Source organism: Schistocerca gregaria, chromosome 7 (assembly GCF_023897955.1).
Source record: "Schistocerca gregaria isolate iqSchGreg1 chromosome 7, iqSchGreg1.2, whole genome shotgun sequence".
Lineage (NCBI taxonomy): Eukaryota > Metazoa > Arthropoda > Insecta > Orthoptera > Acrididae > Schistocerca > Schistocerca gregaria.
This window is the reverse complement of record NC_064926.1, coordinates 502,505,255-502,522,483: the sequence shown is the minus strand read 5'-3', so window position 1 is coordinate 502,522,483 and position 17,229 is coordinate 502,505,255. Positions and strand designations below refer to the sequence as shown.

General features: G+C 43.6%; 2 protein-coding genes across 4 annotated transcripts in view; one reads left to right on the top strand and one right to left on the bottom strand.

Annotated features, from left to right (window-relative positions):
• LOC126281611 (putative protein FAM10A4) overlaps positions 1-17,229 on the bottom strand; it is a 203,812-nt gene that overhangs the window by 63,632 nt on the left and 122,951 nt on the right. The window lies entirely within an intron of this gene.
• LOC126281610 (uncharacterized abhydrolase domain-containing protein DDB_G0269086) overlaps positions 5,599-17,229 on the top strand; it is a 73,173-nt gene continuing 61,542 nt past the window's right edge. For 2 of the 3 annotated variants that reach the window (XM_049980718.1, XM_049980717.1), the window contains exon 1: positions 5,599-5,736. In XM_049980718.1, coding sequence (XP_049836675.1) covers positions 5,673-5,736 — 64 coding nt within the window. In that variant the 5' untranslated portion in view covers positions 5,599-5,672. The remainder of the gene's footprint in view (positions 5,737-17,229) is intronic. The other variant, XM_049980719.1, reaches the window with a different exon arrangement.

The window sequence follows — 17,229 nt, the reverse complement described above, 5'->3', positions numbered from 1 at the left end:
TACTATGCCTCAGTTTCTTCAGATGCTATTATAAAATGAGAGACACTGGCTTCTTAGCTCTAGATTCGGCACATTTCGCACCATCGCAAGCACAGGAAACACAGAAATTCATTACGAAATTTCAGTTCATAAGAGGATCTCACGAATGTTAATGCGTCCGGTTTCTATTTCAAGATTTTCACTAGTGTTTTCTTAAAGAGAAACATAAATCACGCAACCAGAAGCCACCAAATCTGCACTGCTCCTATGACCACATTTAAATTTATTCATCCACGAACAATTAGTTTACAACACTGCGTCAGAGATCGTATAAAAAATCCACAACTCACTTTATACTGGAATGTGGTACAAATCTCTCATTACTGTACGGTGTTTGTCTTTGTCCGCTTCTGCGGATCATATGAAATAGACCAAACTAATTCGGATTGTGCATTTGTTTGAGAGGCTGAATAAAACCTTTACAAGGTCATGTTCACCAAAAGTTTCCACTATTTACTATAAATTTATCCGCTTATAAACCCAGCCTCTGGTGTTATTAAAAACTAACATAATCCACACAAAATCGATGGCGATTACTGCCCTTCGTCAGATAATCGTTTCCATCTCTCTCTCTCTCTCTCTCTCTCTCTCTCTCTCTCTCTCTCTCTCTCTCTCTCTCCCCTCTTTCCCTGTCGTTAACGTCGGTTTCAGAAAAGCTCCGTGGACGCTCGCTGCGACTGTGACTCAGTGAAGCAGTCACATCTGGAGTCTTTACTGACCCAGTTTGCAGAACAACATGCGCATCCGCTGTGTCTGTTCTAATTCTATTTGGTGACGTCCAGAGTTTCCGAAGGAACTCAGGCCTCTAACATAATTTTAGACGTTGAGAAATTAGTAGTATTAGGAGCTCATGTAACACTGGCTATTCCACGAGTTTACTTTAAAGAAATTAAGTTCTGTTAATATCTCACGTTTCTGTCCAATCGATCCCCAGTTTACTAAAAATCTTCATTTGTTGGAATAGATGGCAGTCAGAGAGTACTAAATGAAACGCAGAGACAGACTTTTGCAGCGGTCTAGTTGAGTTGGTTCTTTTTTTTATTTTTATTTATTTATTTTTTACGCGAAAGATAATTTTCCTCCCTTTAGTTCGCAATCCGGGTCTCACTGATGTATGTCTTCATCACGTTTGTCCAGAAGACTTGTGTGCTATTTGCCAGAAACCCTTAATTTTTGCAAAGCAATTAATAAGAAGGGCCCACTTTGCTTTCTTAAAAACAATGACCTCAATCTTTGCAACAGATATTATTATCCATGCAGACAGGGTGAGTCACGTAAGATGTAAACATATTTGAAATTACAATGGAATCAAGACCATTAGCTGCTTACAGGCGTTGATAAATTTCAACGGGAACAGTTGAAAATGTATACCCCAACCGATACTCGAACCCGGGATCTCCAGCTTACATGGCAAACGCTCTATCCGACTGAGGCAACGAGAACACTGAGGGTAGTGGGACCTCAGGGACTTCTCTCTGGCACGCTTCCCGTGAGACCCACATTTCCAACTTTCTGTCCACACACTACGTCTGTAGTGCCCCTGCCCACTACACTCATTACTCGCGGCAGCCAATCTACCGATTCCCGCAAGAGTTTGAGCAATGCGAGCGCACACTTCTTGCATCATCTGCAATCTTTCCGTTACTTTCGTTTCTACCTGATTTTCATGTTATTACTTTGTCAAAATATCTTCCAAAGACATCTGCTAGCTTCAATGAAGGAAACATTTTTTCCTCATCACCCGTTACGATTAAATTTTGCTATCTATAAATGCCTCTCGCAAGACTTACCAGCCGTCAGAAGGAGCGAGATAATTTCTTATATTCTCAATTCACCTAAATAGGTGTGCGCTTTATTCTCGTTGCTTCTGCCATATGATTCTGTCCGTCCGTCTTCTTTCTGCCGTGTATGCTATCGTTGTATTTTCAGAGGGATTCTTCAGCCATTCTTCTGGCCGTTCTAATCTTCACGGCTCTTTACATTCATCATCAAACCACGGCTCCACCATTTCTTTGCAACTCCACCAGTGATTCCGGACGGAAGGCGAGTCATGACTTTTTCTTGGTATCATTATTATTAATATGCTGTACTGTATGATTAAATGATGATGGCGTCCTCTTGGGTAAAATAGTCCCCCATTCGGATCTCCGGGCGGGGACTACTCAAGAGGATGTCGTTATCAGGAGAAAGAAAACTGGCGTTCTACGGATCGGAGCGTGGAATGTCAGATCCCTTAATCGGGCAGGTAGGTTAGAAAATTTAAAAAGGGAAATGGATAGGTTAAAGTTAGATATAGTGGGAATTAGTGAAGTTCGGTGGCAGGAGGAACAAGACTTCTGGTCAGGTGACTACAGGGTTATAAACACAAAATCAAATAGGGGTAATGCAGGAGTAGGTTTAATAATTAATAGGAAAATAGGAATACGGGAAGCTACTACAAACAGCATAGTGAACGCATTATTGTGGCCAAGATAGATACGAAGCCCACACCTACTACAGTAGTACAAGTTTCTATGACAACTAGCTCTGCTGATGACGAAGAAATTGAAGAAATGTATGATCAAATAAAAGAAATTATTCAGATAGTGAAGGGAGATGAAAATTTAATAGTAATGGGTGACTGGAATTCGGTAGTAGGAAAAGGGAGAGAAGGAAACGTAGTAGGTGATTATGGACTGGGGCTAAGAAATGAAAGAGGAAGCCGCCTGGTAGAATTTTGCACAGAGCACAACTTAATCATAGCTAACACTTGGTTCAATAATCATAAAAGAAGGTTGTATACATGGAAGAAGCCTGGAGATACTAAAAGGTATCAGATAGATTATATAATGGTAAGACAGAGATTTAGGAACCAGGTTTTAAATTGTAAGACATTTCCAGGGGCAGATGTGGACTCTGACCACAATCTGTTGGTTATGACCTGTAGATTAAAACTGAAGAAACTGCAAAAAGGTGGAAATTTAAGGAGATGGGACCTGGATAAACTAAAAGAACCAGAGGTTGTACGGAGTTTCAAGGAGAGCATAAGGGAACAATTGACAGGAATGGGGGAAAGAAATACAATAGAAGAAGAATGGGTAGCTTTGAGGGATGAAGTAGTGAAGGCAGCAGAGGATCAAGTAGGTAAAAAGACGAGGGCTAGTAGAAATCCTTGGGTAACAGAAGAAATATTGAATTTAATTGATGAAAGGAGAAAATATAAAAATGCAGTAAATGAAGCAGCAAAAAGGAATACAGACGTCTCAAAAATGAGATCGACAGGAAGTGCAAAATGGCTAAGCAGGGATGGCTAGAGGACAAATGTAAGGATGTAGAGGCTTATCTCACAAGGGGTAAGATAGATACTGCCTACAGGAAAATTAGAGAGATCTTTGGAGATAAGAGAACCACTTCTATGAACATCAAGAGCTCAGATGGAAACCCAGTTCTAAGCAAAGAAGGGAAAGCAGAAAGGTGGAAGGATTATATAGAGGGTCTATACAAGAGCGATGTACTAGAGGACAATATTATGGAAATGGAAGAGGATGTAGATTAAGATGAAATGGGAGATACGATACTGCGTGTAGAGTTTGACAGAGCACTGAAAGACCTGAGTCGAAACAAGGCCCCCGGAGTAGACAACATTCCATTGGAACTACTGATGGCCTTGGGAGAGCCAGTCCTGACAAAACTCTACCATCTGGTGAGCAAAGAGGTATGAGACAGGCGAAATACCCTCACACTTCAAGAAGAATGTAATAATTCCAATCCCAAAGAAAGCAGGTGCTGACAGATGTGAAAATTACCGAACAATCAGTTTAATAAGTCACAGCTGCAAAATACTAACGCGAATTCTTTACAGACGAATGGAAAAACTAGTAGAAGCCGACCTCGGGGAAGATCAGTTTGGATTCTATAGAAATGTTGGAACACGTGAGGCAATACTGACCCTACCACTTATCTTAGAAGCTAGATTAAGAAAGCGCAAACCTCGTTTCTAGCATTTACAGACTTAGAAAAGCTTTTGACAATGTTGACTGGAATATTCTCTTTCAAATTCTGAAGGTGGTAGGGGTAAAACACAGGGAGGGAAAGGCTATTTACAATTTGTACAGAAAGCAGATGGCAGTTATAAGAGTCGAGGGGTACGAAAGGGAAGCAATGGTTGGGAAGAGAGTAAGATAGGGTTGTAGTCTCTACCCGATGTTATTCAATTTGTATATTGAGCAAACAGTAAAGGAAACAAAAGAAAAATTCGGAGTAAGTATTAAAATCCAGGGAGAAGAAATAAAAATGTTGAGGTTCGCCGATGACATTGTAATTCTGTCAGAGACATCGAAGGATCTGGAAGAGCAGTTGAATAGAATGAACAGTGTCTTGAAAGGAGGATATAAGATGAACATCAACAAAATCAAAACGTCGATAATGGAATGTTGTCGAATTATGTCGGGGGATGCTGAGGGAATTCGATTAGGAAATGAGACACTTAAAGTAGTAAAGGAGTTTTGCTATTTGGGGAGCAAAATAACTGATGATGGTCGAAGTAGAAAGGATATAAAATGTAGACTGGCAATGGCAAGGAAAGAGTTTCTGAAGAAGAGAAATTTGTTAACATCGAGTATAGATTTAAGTGTCAGGAAGTCGTTTCTGAAAGTATTTGTATGGAGTGTAGCCATGTATGGAAGTGAAACATGGACAATAAATAGTTTCGACAAGAAGAGAATAGAAGCTTTTGAAATGTGGTGCTAGAGAAGAATGTTGAAGATTAGGTGGGTGGATCATGTAACTAATGAGGTGGTGTTGAATAGAATTGAGGAGAAGAAGAGTTTGTGGCACAACTTGACTAGAAGAAGGGATCGGTTGGTAGGACATGTCCTGAGGCATCAAGGGATCACAAATTTACCATTGGAGGGCAGAGTGGAGGGTAAAAATCGTAGAGGGAGACCAAGAGATGAATCCACTAAGCAGATTCAGAAGGATGTAGGTTGTAGTAGGTACTGGGAGATGAAGGAGCTTGCACAGGACAGATTAGCATGGGGAGCTGCATCAAACCAGTCTCAGGACTGAAGAACACAACAACAACAACAACAACAACAACAACGACGAAGACGAAAATACAGGAGGATGAAACGGAAGAGATGACATCCGTGTTAATGCACAGAAATTGTTAAAATCATGTGCACGTAAGATTTCAAGTGGAAAAAGAACTGTAGGAAGAAGAAATGAGTAGTTGAGAAAGTTAATACGGTCATTAAGATGATGTGACAAAGAAAGAAATAAACTACATTTAAATTCATTAAATGAATAAAAATAATGATCATAGTCATTACGATAAAGATTTACAAACAAAAAAATTCAAAGCAGCTAATGAGATTCGAACCCACAACCTCCTTGTACTATAACCATTACACCAGGCAACCGGTCTGCACTGGTTAATTTTTTTAAATGTGTAGAGCTCCACGTAAAGTTACGCATTTTTATTGGTCGAGGGTTCGGCAGGGCATCACACCTGGAACCTTAACCTACAACAGCGGGCGCTGTGGGCGCGGCCCGGCCCGGTCGCGGCGAGGCGCTAGTGGCGCGCGCGCCCCGCCGGCGCGCCCGGCGGCCAGTGCGAGCCGCGAGAGCCCAGCGGCCAGCCCTCCCAGCTCGCCATGGGGTCCTCCACCGCTGCCACTGCCACTGCCGCACTCGTCTTCGCCGCAGCCTTTGTCGCAGGTACTGCACTGCACAGCACGCCACTCGCTCAACCTCTCCGTCCTGCGCCCAAGAGGAACCACCGGACCGGAGCGGGACATTCCCTCCACCCAAAGACAGTGCTGGAAACACCCGCACATCGCTGTGCTACCGTTAAGCCGTCGCATACCCTGTAGCTTTCCTCAGCTGCTTCACAGTGCGCCCGACTACACAGACGCTGAGGCAAGAAATCTCGACTCGTTTCAAAACGCCTCAATGTGAACTCCGATACCACTGTGTTAACTACTTATTGTGTTGTGAAGTCGCTGCGAGGGATCACAGTATAATTCCGCCCTCGTCAGTTGGGGAATAATACGAAAGCGAGGAAGGCATTCGTCGTAGATACGAGAATGCTTTGAACCTAGACTGCACACGAATGAAACTGGGCTAGTTCCAACTCAAACGGTTTCCAAGTCGAGACAATTACTAGATATAAAAATTTAATACTTCAATGAAGTACACGCTAGTGTCGATTATACCAGACGAGTTAAAACTGTATGATGGACCGGGAGTCGAACCCGGATACTCGTCTCACGCAGGAGTTACGTTACCAATTGTGCTATTCAAGTATGCCTCACGGCGTGATCCAAAACTTCGAGTCGGCATTGACTTGCACTTTTAATTTCTCCAACCTTCACAGAGCTCTCTCCTTCGATGCTGTTAGGAACAGCACCTTCGGAAGAAAGGATATAGCAAAATCGCAGGTAACCGGCTTAAAAACCCAGTCTGGCATGCACTGATCACGTATATTTAAAACAGTTGCTTACATATCAGTTCATAATACCAATTGTAGAGGCAAGTAGTGATGGAAGGGACTTTAGACATTATTTCCAAGTCTCCGTCACGGTCATTGAGTATTGGCTCACGGTGAGGATGCCACACAAATCCACACTATTTTTCTTGAAGGAATATTCGCCTGAAGTTATTTTGCGGAAATGGCCGGAGGTGGATTTCAACCCCACTCCTCCCAAATTGTATACGTTAGTGCACTTACCACTGCACCACTTCCATCGTCACTGCAAGTAATCGAGGTCAAAACAAGGCTATAACCCAAGTTTCCATCAGTTTCCAGTAACAACAAATGCTTTGTGCGACACAACTTCACTGCACCCCTTACAAGGCTGTAGTCAGTTTTCTGCCTGTTTGTATTTCCTGTTTAAGACAATTCGTGAGAAAACAGTATGGCAACATTTTTGTACGATGTATCACGACTGAAAAAAATAATCCAAAAACCCAGTTGCTGCACTGTTCCGTGGCACTAAAGTGCTTTATTCTGTCCAGAGCCGTGTGTTCAGTCACGTGTGACATTTGAGCCCAGCCAGTACGGCGGCAGCTCTTGCAGAACGTGTGATAGGCTGCAGGTGCGCAGTCTGACCTGCAAGGGATGTCCAAAAATAGCGCCGGATCGTAAGTGCACGGATGCTTCATTGGAGAGACGGTGCTGCAGGTTGTTTAATCGCCCGTGCCGCGGAGCCTACCGTAAAATGACCGACTTTTTTCGTCTTCGAAATCTGACTCTGCTAGTTGGGGGGCTCCCAAGAATTGACGCTAAGCTGGCTCGATGTTCTGGCGCTACTTCAAGTCACTTTCTTGCAATTATTCACCGCCTCTGACGACCCACAAGAAATAGTATCCCCTCTTACAAAAGCACATTTTCCTCGCCGAGTTTAGATAACCTGACGCGTTAATTCGCTCTTCCTTGCCGAACTTATAAATATCATAGCATCATTTTCCTGGAATATCTCCAATAGTAAACTTAACTTTGACGTAAGTTTGTCACGATCTGTATGATATTCGAATGAATTATGTAACAGCACGTAAGAACGATGAAGGTTTAACTTAGGTGGAACAGCGTTAAGAACGGTGGTTATGTAAAAGGTTCTATCTTAGGAATCTCGTCCAATCTACGGAACTGATGTCGTACGAGAACGCATGAATAACCGATGGATAAGCAGTCTACACCACCATTGTTACATCGTAAAGTGAGCAGGAACAGTAAGCGACAGCATAGTACTTCATATCGCTCAAATTCCGTGGAAATTCTCTGGCGGCGCTCAAAGCTTTTAGCAAAGGTTGGCCCAGTTGGGCGCTGGACAGATCCCAACGGCTGACGCACGAGACACGTAACGCGCTGGCGAGCAGTCAGCTGAGGCTCTGAAACCCTAAGGGCAGCGGTTGGCGCTTACTAAATAGCGAATTCCCAAGTCAACGCAAAATGAGTTACACAAGATACCTGAATGGTGCGAAAAGTAGCAATACGTCCTCATCAATAAAATGTGTTTTTCTTGCATTTCCTTTGCATGAAAATGACACAAATTAGATGTTTTCGACCAACTAAATACTTAGAACCTCAGTTAGAAGAAAACTTTAACTGAAATGGTCAGATGGAGAATGACGAATCAGAGAATGCACTTTGTTGACAGGACACTTACAAGGTGCTCAACAAATCAATGACTTTTTCGTTGCAGTGAAATCTTTTCACAAAATTCCAATGAACAACTTCTTTCTCCAAATGCTGATATATTTTGTTCTTTCAGCTTAAAACGGGCAGAATGTGCATCGCGATAAAATAAGAGAAATCAGAGATCGCAAGGATATATTTACGTGTTGATTTTTCCCACGCGCTCTGCGAGAGTGGACAATAAGAGATTCAGTTTGTAGGTGGTGTCTTGCACCACAAACTACACCGAATTTTGCCAGCAGACACTTTACGACGCAAGATGACGTAAAATGCTTATCCCAACCCCAATCCCTAAAAATTGTTGACGATGCCAATGAATGCATCATTCAGTTCGTTCGAGCTGCTTGGGCAACTAACTCGAAGTGGTCGAACGAAAGTTCTAAGAACCGAATAAACTGGAATAGTAAAACTGAGTTTAGCGTATGACGCATTTCTAGAAATCAATGGCCCATTTCGAAGATCGATATGTTTACAGCGTCTACGTTCCTTATCCTTTCGTCTCCCTTCTACGGAAAGAACGATTCATTAAGCACCAGTTGCAGGTTGCCTATCTACTGGCTTTCAGGGGCAATAAAAATTTCATTTCCAATACTTCGCTTAATTATAGATGTGATTTATAAATTTAAAATACTGCCATAATCTACTTATTAAGAGGTACAATCTTAAAGTAAAAGTTTAACACAATACGATAAGTCTTGCAGTTACAAAATGTTTGCATGTCTTGTGGCATCGTAAGTAAAGGCGCGCAAATACAGCGACTTTATTCATCCAGTATTTGAGAATTAGAGCGCTTCCAATAAACTTTGCGCACAATTTCAAAGCTTTACGAAACTTTTTCCCTCTGACACCCCCCACAAAATGACGAAAGGAAAAATGTTTTTTTCCCCAAAACCATGTTTTTGCTGTTCATACAGTAAAACTTCAGCATCAAGCGTGAAGTTTTAATTTATTACTTCTTTACTACTAAAAACTCTATTCGCAATACATTTTTTAAACAGTATCTACATATACCACCGAACGTAGTTGCAAAATTATATCACTGTACGACACACAATTCAAGCGATATGTTTTGATTAAAACAGAGCGCAAATCACCAGACTACATTCATTCGGCATTTCGTAATTAAAGCACTTTGTGACTTTCAATGAACTTTAAAGCATAACTTCAAATATTTAACACATTAACACATCTGTAAAGTAATCAGACGTCTGAAGCTGTTTCACACGTGGACGCTGGATAAGTTAAAGAATCAGTGGTTTACTGGCATGGACTAGAGAGAAGAGCCAGCGAAGAGCGGCCTGTTTAGGCACTGAATTGTTTAGTGAACGGGACGGAGTTAGGGAGATGGCCAACAGCATCCAGCGAGATAAGTTACAAAAAAGATTTACGGCATCACAGAGCAGTTTGCTGGTGAAATTACAAGAGGGTACGCTCCAAGAGCTGTCGGGCAAATTATTACTTCTCCCCACATACGAGTTGTCAAGTGACCACGACGAGAAAATCAGAGAAATTAAGAGTTCATACGGAGGTTTGTCGGCCGTCGTTATTCGCGGGTAGCTTTCGTAAATAATATAAAGACAGCGGGAAATGGCAGTGGTACCTATAGTACTCCCGTCCCACACATTAACCCGGCTGGCGGAGTAAAGATGCAGATGTAAAATAATATGCATTTTTTCAGTTGTCCTGTACACATGAATATGTTTCCTAGTTGAGCACCAAAAAGCACGGTGTTGCCTTCAACACTAAGATAACCTTTATTTGGTGCCACAGTTAAGTCAGTCGAGAAAACTGTTTCTGGCTGAACAAATTGTTTCTAGAGAAGCAGTACCTGCGGAAAGGACAAACCACGCATCATCGGCAACCAGAAGTTTCAAAAGTTTTCAAAGTTGTTCAGAAAATAGTGGCCTAACTGTGATCGCAATAGCTGATTATGGTATGGGTGTAGCTTTAACACACTGTCGTTGTCGATATCATTACCAAGAAAGATTAGGAATTTCAAAACGGTCTGCCTATGACGTATTTCACTGATTATTCCAAGACTCTCTTGAAGTGATGTTGGGAAAATCACGTGAAAGTCTACGTCAGAGAGAGAGAGAGAGAGAGAGAGAGAGAGAGAGAGAGAGAGAGAGAGAGAGAGAGAGAGTTGAATGCGACTGCGTTTTCTCCGGACCACTAGAAGAGGATAATTAAAACGACTCCTGGAGAAAACCGAGTTTGGAAGAGGGGACACTTGAATGAACTTTTGATATTTGCCGCGCACCACAGTCAAATCATTAGCAGCCGGCGACGCTTAACAATTTGCCGGACTGCTGGCATTGCAGGACAAACGCACCAACTTCGTTGCAGGATGAGAGAAAAATCGACCGCGATCAGTAGACAATCATCGCAACGGCTATCTCTTGAAATTGTTTGGCTACAGCGAGGAAATGAGCCTCATCTGTTGCAAGGAAAGTTAACAGTAGAATAGCCCGTGAACACTGAGGTCACTACAGAGGGAGGAGAGCTAGCTCAACTGGATCAGTTTGGCCTTGACCTCCTCGGGTGAGGGGGGGAATACATACACAGGATAGCATGAAAAAAAAGGAAAGGAATAGCCATATTAGATCTGTGGCTGCGAATTTAAATCCTGCTACTCACGAAAATGAGATACAGTCAGAATCACCGCGTTCTTGCGTTCGTTCCCACTGTCCGAATGGTGCGCGCGCGCCAAGTCCTTACCCTGAGATAGTTAATATTTGGTGCGACAAACACCAGCTTGCTTCAAATGTAAATAAATTTCATTGTGAAACGACACGGTATGGAACAGCAAGGCGAATGGGTGACAACGGGTTATTGGGATAAATACTGTTTTTTCCCTTCATTCTTCTATCTGTTAGTGTTTTCCACGTATTCCGTTGTTTCTGCGGAAACCGCGTCATTTCTTAACTAACGTGCTCGCCTAATTTTCAAGACCCTTTGGAAGCGATACATCTCAAACTAACGAACCCATAAACGACAGCGTATAAAGGACGCTTGTGCGACCCATTCCTGAATTCTACTGGAGTTTATGGGATCCTCGTCTGGTCCGATTACAGGACTGGAGATTACATATTTGTTACGGAAATACTCCAGAACCCGAGTTCCAAATTGTGAATCCATGGGGGGATTTTTTCGCGATTTGATATCGAGCAAATTTAGAGCGCCAGCTTTCGTGACTGCAGAACTACGATACTGCATCCAACTTTCATCTTGTGTAAGGACCGTGAGGATAAAATAAGGTTGCACGGGTGCTATCATTTTTCTCTAGCTCCATTTGCGAGCGAAACAGGACCTTGCAACATACTATAACTCGCGGAGTATGTATGCACACGTGTACCTACACTCAGGAAGAAATTGAGAAGAAAACGTGAATCTCAGCATGCTGGACACACAGTTACATACGTTCTTTCGAGAATTTAATTTTGTTTGGAAGGGCATAATGAAGAAAGTTAAGTTTTCAGCGTCCCCTCGACAAGGTTATCAAAGACGGAGTACGTACTCTGACTGGTCAAGGATTGGGAAAATCGATCGTGCGTTTTCCAACCATTGTGGTATAATTGTTAAGTAATATAGGATGGCTACAGAAAACAAATTCGGATGGCAGGACAGGAATCTGAGTCTCTCCACCCAAATGCGACTCGTCATCTCGCTCGTTTATGGAGCGACCAAACTTCGCGCACGGTCCTCTCAGATTCGGAGAAAATTTTGGCAGAAGACCGACCACAATTGTTTATTTATGCCAACGGTCCCGTACCTCGATTAAATACGAACGATTAGCTCGAGCGTTAAGACCGGCGGATGAATCACTGGAGCGATGCAAGTTCGGAGCTGAATGCACTTTCGCCAGCGGCTGTTACGTGCAACTATGACGAAACTCTGGCGGGCAGCGGGAGCGAGAGTGCTGGAGGTCGCTCGCACTGCGAGGGTCGCCAAGGTTCCGATGCGGGGACCCGACGCACCGCCGCCGGCGACAGCTGGGCCGCCACCGGCCGCCGGCGCAGTCATTGGGCGATCGCACGCTAGCAGGCAGGGCAGGCGCGCTTTAAAATAAACGTGACTATTTCCGGACACGAAAGCTGAACCCCTGGCCAGCCCGGCAGCTGCGGCGCCGGTGCGCGCTGAGCGACGGCTGTAGGCGCCAGGGTCAGGACACCTTCCTTCCCAACTGTACAAACGTCCACATACTGCAAACCAGTGTGAGGTGGACGGCAGAGGATACTTCCATTGTACTTCAAATCGCGAGTTTCTTTCTGTTACAATCGCGTATTGAGCGCGGGAAGAATGGCTGCTTGAACTCCTCTGTGAGCGTAGTACTTCGTCTACTCTTGCCTTCACCGTCACTACGTGAGTGATTTGTAGAAAGTTGAAGAACATCTCTAGATTCTTCACTTTACACTTGTTCTCGGTGCTTTCTAAGTATGCTTTCGGATCTATCTACAAAGGACTAGCAAATTCAGGTTTTTCAAAGATTAAGTGACGCTATCCCGTGACTTAAACAGAATTCCACCTCCCATTCTCCGTATAGGTTCTATATCCCTGGTTAGTCCTATCTGCTACAGGTCCCACACACCTGAGCAATAGTCTAAAATGGGACGCAAAAGCAATTTGTAAGCAGTCTCCTTTGTAGAAAGATCATATTTTCTCGGTATCTTACCAAAAAACCCAAGTTTTCCACCTTCCTTACCTACGATTCAGACTTTGTGATCATTCAGTTTCGCATCCTTACAAATTGTTATACCCAGGTATTCGTATGAGTTGACCCATTTCAAGTGTGACTCAGTGACGCTGTCGCTGAATACTACTTTCCTATGTTTTGTGCAGCCGGCAATTTTAGTTTACTGCACGTGTAAACCAAGCTGCCAATCTGTCCACCCCTTTGAAAAATTATCAAGGTCCGAATGGATGTTGTGCAGATTTTTCAGGCAGTCCATTATAAACAACAGCATCATCTGCTCCTAAAAATCTGCGGTTACTGTTACTACTGTCTGCAACCTCATCTGTATACAGCATTAACAGCAAGAGCCCCAACAAGAGACTCTCGTGGTGTGCAACTGAAGTTACTTCTACATCTGTTGATGACTCTCCATCCAAGATGACACCAGCGTCCTCCCTACAAAGAAATCCTCAACCCACTCGTAACCGAGCAAATGCTACGGAGCCGTTGTGGTTCACTCTTAAGATTCCACAGCGTACGTTCCTAAAAAAAAAAAAACTATCAACATATTGCTTCCTCCTAGATATATGACCGAGCGAGGTGGCGCAATGGTAGCACACTGGACTTGTATTAAGGAGAACGATGGTTCAATTCCGTGTCCGGCCATCCTGATTTAGGTTTTCCGTGATTTCCATAAATCGCTCCAGGCAAATGCTGGGATGGTTCCTTTGAAAGGGCACGGCCGACTTCCTTCCCCATCCTTCCCCAATCCGATGAGACCGATGACCTCGCTGTTTGGTCTCTTCCCCCAAAACAATCCAATCCAATCCAATCCTAGATATATCTCGTGAACAAGCATAAAGGTAAAATTTAAGAGAATTGAACTTAGAGAGGCTAACCATCAACCGTTCTTTCCGCCAACTACTCGTGGCTCGAACAGTAGGGTCAGTACAGATGTAGATCTTAGTATCTTTGAAAGACGCAGTTCCTTGCGTGGGGGGCCTACAGCTGCCCCGCGGAATGAACTCAGTCGACTACACTAACGTTTGTGAAAGCAACGACTACCGAATGAGTCTTCAACCTCAAGTTTGGCATGAACGCCACAGTGTGTCACTGGGACTTGTCCTATTTAGCGTGGTACACCGTTGCCTTCCTCCGTTCTTTCAACTGACTTACTCCGCAGGTTATAGAACGACCAATAGTTTAATGAGAACGGTTCCGAATAATGGTGCAGTTTGAGTTTTCTCACATATGTAAATAATTACCTGAGGTGAAATACGCGGTAAGTAACTTAAAACTCCTGGAGTAGACTGGAAATTGAACCCTCAATGTTTGAATTTGTCGCCTTGCACATACTTAGCCATCAAGCCGCAAGAAGATACATGTCACTGATATGAGCTCTGACAACATATTAGGCATACACTGATGAGCCAGAACATTACAACTGCTCACAGCTAGATCAAACGCCGACGGGTGGCGTAGAGGATACGTGACGAGGTAAGGAAAGTTTAAGAGGTAATCGGATGAAAACGAGACATATTTTAAAAAAAAGTAAGTAAACTGTGTATTACTTCAGAAGCAATCGCCGTTACTATTAATACATTTGATCCACTGTGAGACAAGTCTGTCAGTGTCTTCGTGGAAAAATGCGGTTCACTGCTTTAAAAAAAAATTAGAAATTGTGTGGGGACAGAACGGGACTGTACGTAGGATGTGTAGCGGCTTCCCAGCGAAACTTCTGCAGCATAGTCCGAACAACCTTGGCAACATGTGAGTCCGCCAATGTTGTTTTGAGTATAGTGCAGACGTTTCGCTGGAAAGCCGCTACACATCCTCCATACAGTCCCGTTCTGTCCCCACCCAATTTCCAGTTTTTTGGAGCAGTGAACCGCATTTTTCCACGAAGGCACTGACAGACTTGTCTCACAGTGGAACAAATGTATTAACAGTAACGGCGATTGTTTCTGAAATAATACACAGTTCATTTTTTTTCATCTGTCTCGTTTAAATTTGACTGCCAAATACAAATAAGAGAGACAAAAAAGAATGGGAAATCATTCAGCGACTATACAGGCCGCAAATGGGAAAATCAAACAACAAAAGCGACTCTGTCACGAGTGTTGTGCTTCGGAGAAAACGAGAACCTCGGAAACGGCGAACCTGGTCGGCTGTCGTAAACATCTATGGAAAGTTGCTAAAGAACGATGAAACCATGAGAAGCGATAAGGTGCTGGATGTCACACCTCAACACTAAACGTGGTGGCAGAAGGCTTGCCCTCTCCATAAACAGTCGTCTGTAGTAGATCTGACGACCGACTGTCCTGGTGAAGGTCAAGTGTTTCGGAGAACACGGTTCACTCTATATTTTTGAATACTGGTCTTTGCATCAGACGACCCTTACGCGTTCTCGCGCTACCCAACGATGTTGCCATTAACGATTGCACTGGGCACTGGATCATCGAAATTGGACCACGGATCAATGGAAACGTGTCTCCTGGTCGGAGACCAAGTTGATGGTGACGTCCGGATACACCATCATCCAGGCGAGCGGGTGCTCGAAGCATCTACCTCGCCACGGACGCAGGTCGCTGGGGGCAGTTTTACGCCATGGGGGACACTGACCTGGGTTTCAATGGGACCCATGGCAGTAATCAAAGGAACCGTCACAGCTGTGGGCCACATGAACATTAATGAGGGCCCTTCATGCTTAATGTCTTCCTCGACGGCGATTATATCTACCAGGGCATTAAGTGTCCGTGCCACAAGGAGGGAATCATGTTCAGTGGTTTTTAGGAACATCACAGTGTGGTCACGCTGAAGTCTTGGTCACTACATGCACCTGATCTGAACTCGAGGGAACACGCCTGCGCAGCTCACATCACAAACCACGAGCACGTAATTAACAAGCACTGCGTGAACTGTGCGTAGACAGTTGGTGCCGCATAGCTGCTATGGAAATCTACCACGGATTTGTCGAATCCATACCACGCGCAACAGCTTCTATATTGTGTTCCCAAGGCGGACAAACACAATATTATACAAATGCTTTGGCTCATGAGTGTATTGCTAGTGTGGAGAACTTGTACTTTCGATGAAACTACGTCCCTGCAACGTCTGCTTTCATCTCTCATTGGAGGACGATAAGGAACCTGCACCATAATGTGCGTTCATTTCTCCATCTAAACAGCCATGTGGACGCTCTCCATACGTTCTGAAAGACAATGCGCCACCCTTTCAATCCCGACTTACTTACTTGAGAATGATTCACTCTGCTTCACACACCTGAGCGCTCTCGAGCGACCCCTGATTCTATATCGAACATTTAGGACGCAATCGGCGAGATGTGCGCGCCTTAAACCCAGGTTGTCCGATTTCAGGTGGTTGTGTCCAACGATTGATTCATCATGGATCACAACAGCTCGTAAGAATTTGGATGTCTCGTAGAGTTCATGACACGAAGCGTATACACCGTCATAAGGGCGAAACGTAATTCTCCAAATCGCTAAATGGGTGTCTTTAACTGAATTACAGAGTAGAAATGGAAAACGTTCTAAGTGTCAAATCAGACGTTTGTCAGTGTAATGAACAAACACTGTATCTCTGTTTATATTTTACTGGCTTCTATAAAAAAAAAAGGGGGAGGGAGAGAGAAGGAGAGAAAGGGAGAGGGGGGAGAGGGGGGGAGAGGGAAGGAGGGAGGGAGTGAGTGAGTGAGTGAGTGAGTGAGGGAGGGAGGGAGGGAGGGAGGAGGTATTCTGATACCACAGAATTGTGCTGCTCATCGCAGCACCGGAAGAAATGACACAAGACAGAAAATAAAACTTTATTAAGAACGCATCTATTTTGTACACAAGAATGGTCCCAAAAATGTCAATTTTCGAAAAAATTGCAAGAGGAAGGTTTTTGTTCTGAATGATATTAATATCGAGGCACTACATTTTAGTTGCGGTTGTACAAGTACAGAGCTACAGCATTATTTTTAAACTAGTAGAAGTATAGTCGGCACTCCAAAGGGAAACACAACTAGGCACAGAAACCATGAGCCATCTACTAACACATGCGGGAAGATTTCCTCCGTGGCCTGGTACTTGGAACACGGCTAGGGACGTGCAAAAGAGTACTGCGAATAGAACAGCAGTGAAAACGGCTTTTTGGAAAAGACAGACAGGCACAGAACGTTTTCCTTTTCCAGTCTTCAATTGTCTTTGAGTGAAGTGAGTTTTAGTCGTCTATGACAAATCGCTGTACAGGAGGAAATGTGTAAAGATTGAATTGCAGGACAAAATTAATGAACTGGCAAATAAGAAAGCAGATTGATGTTTCATAGTTGTTTATGTATAAG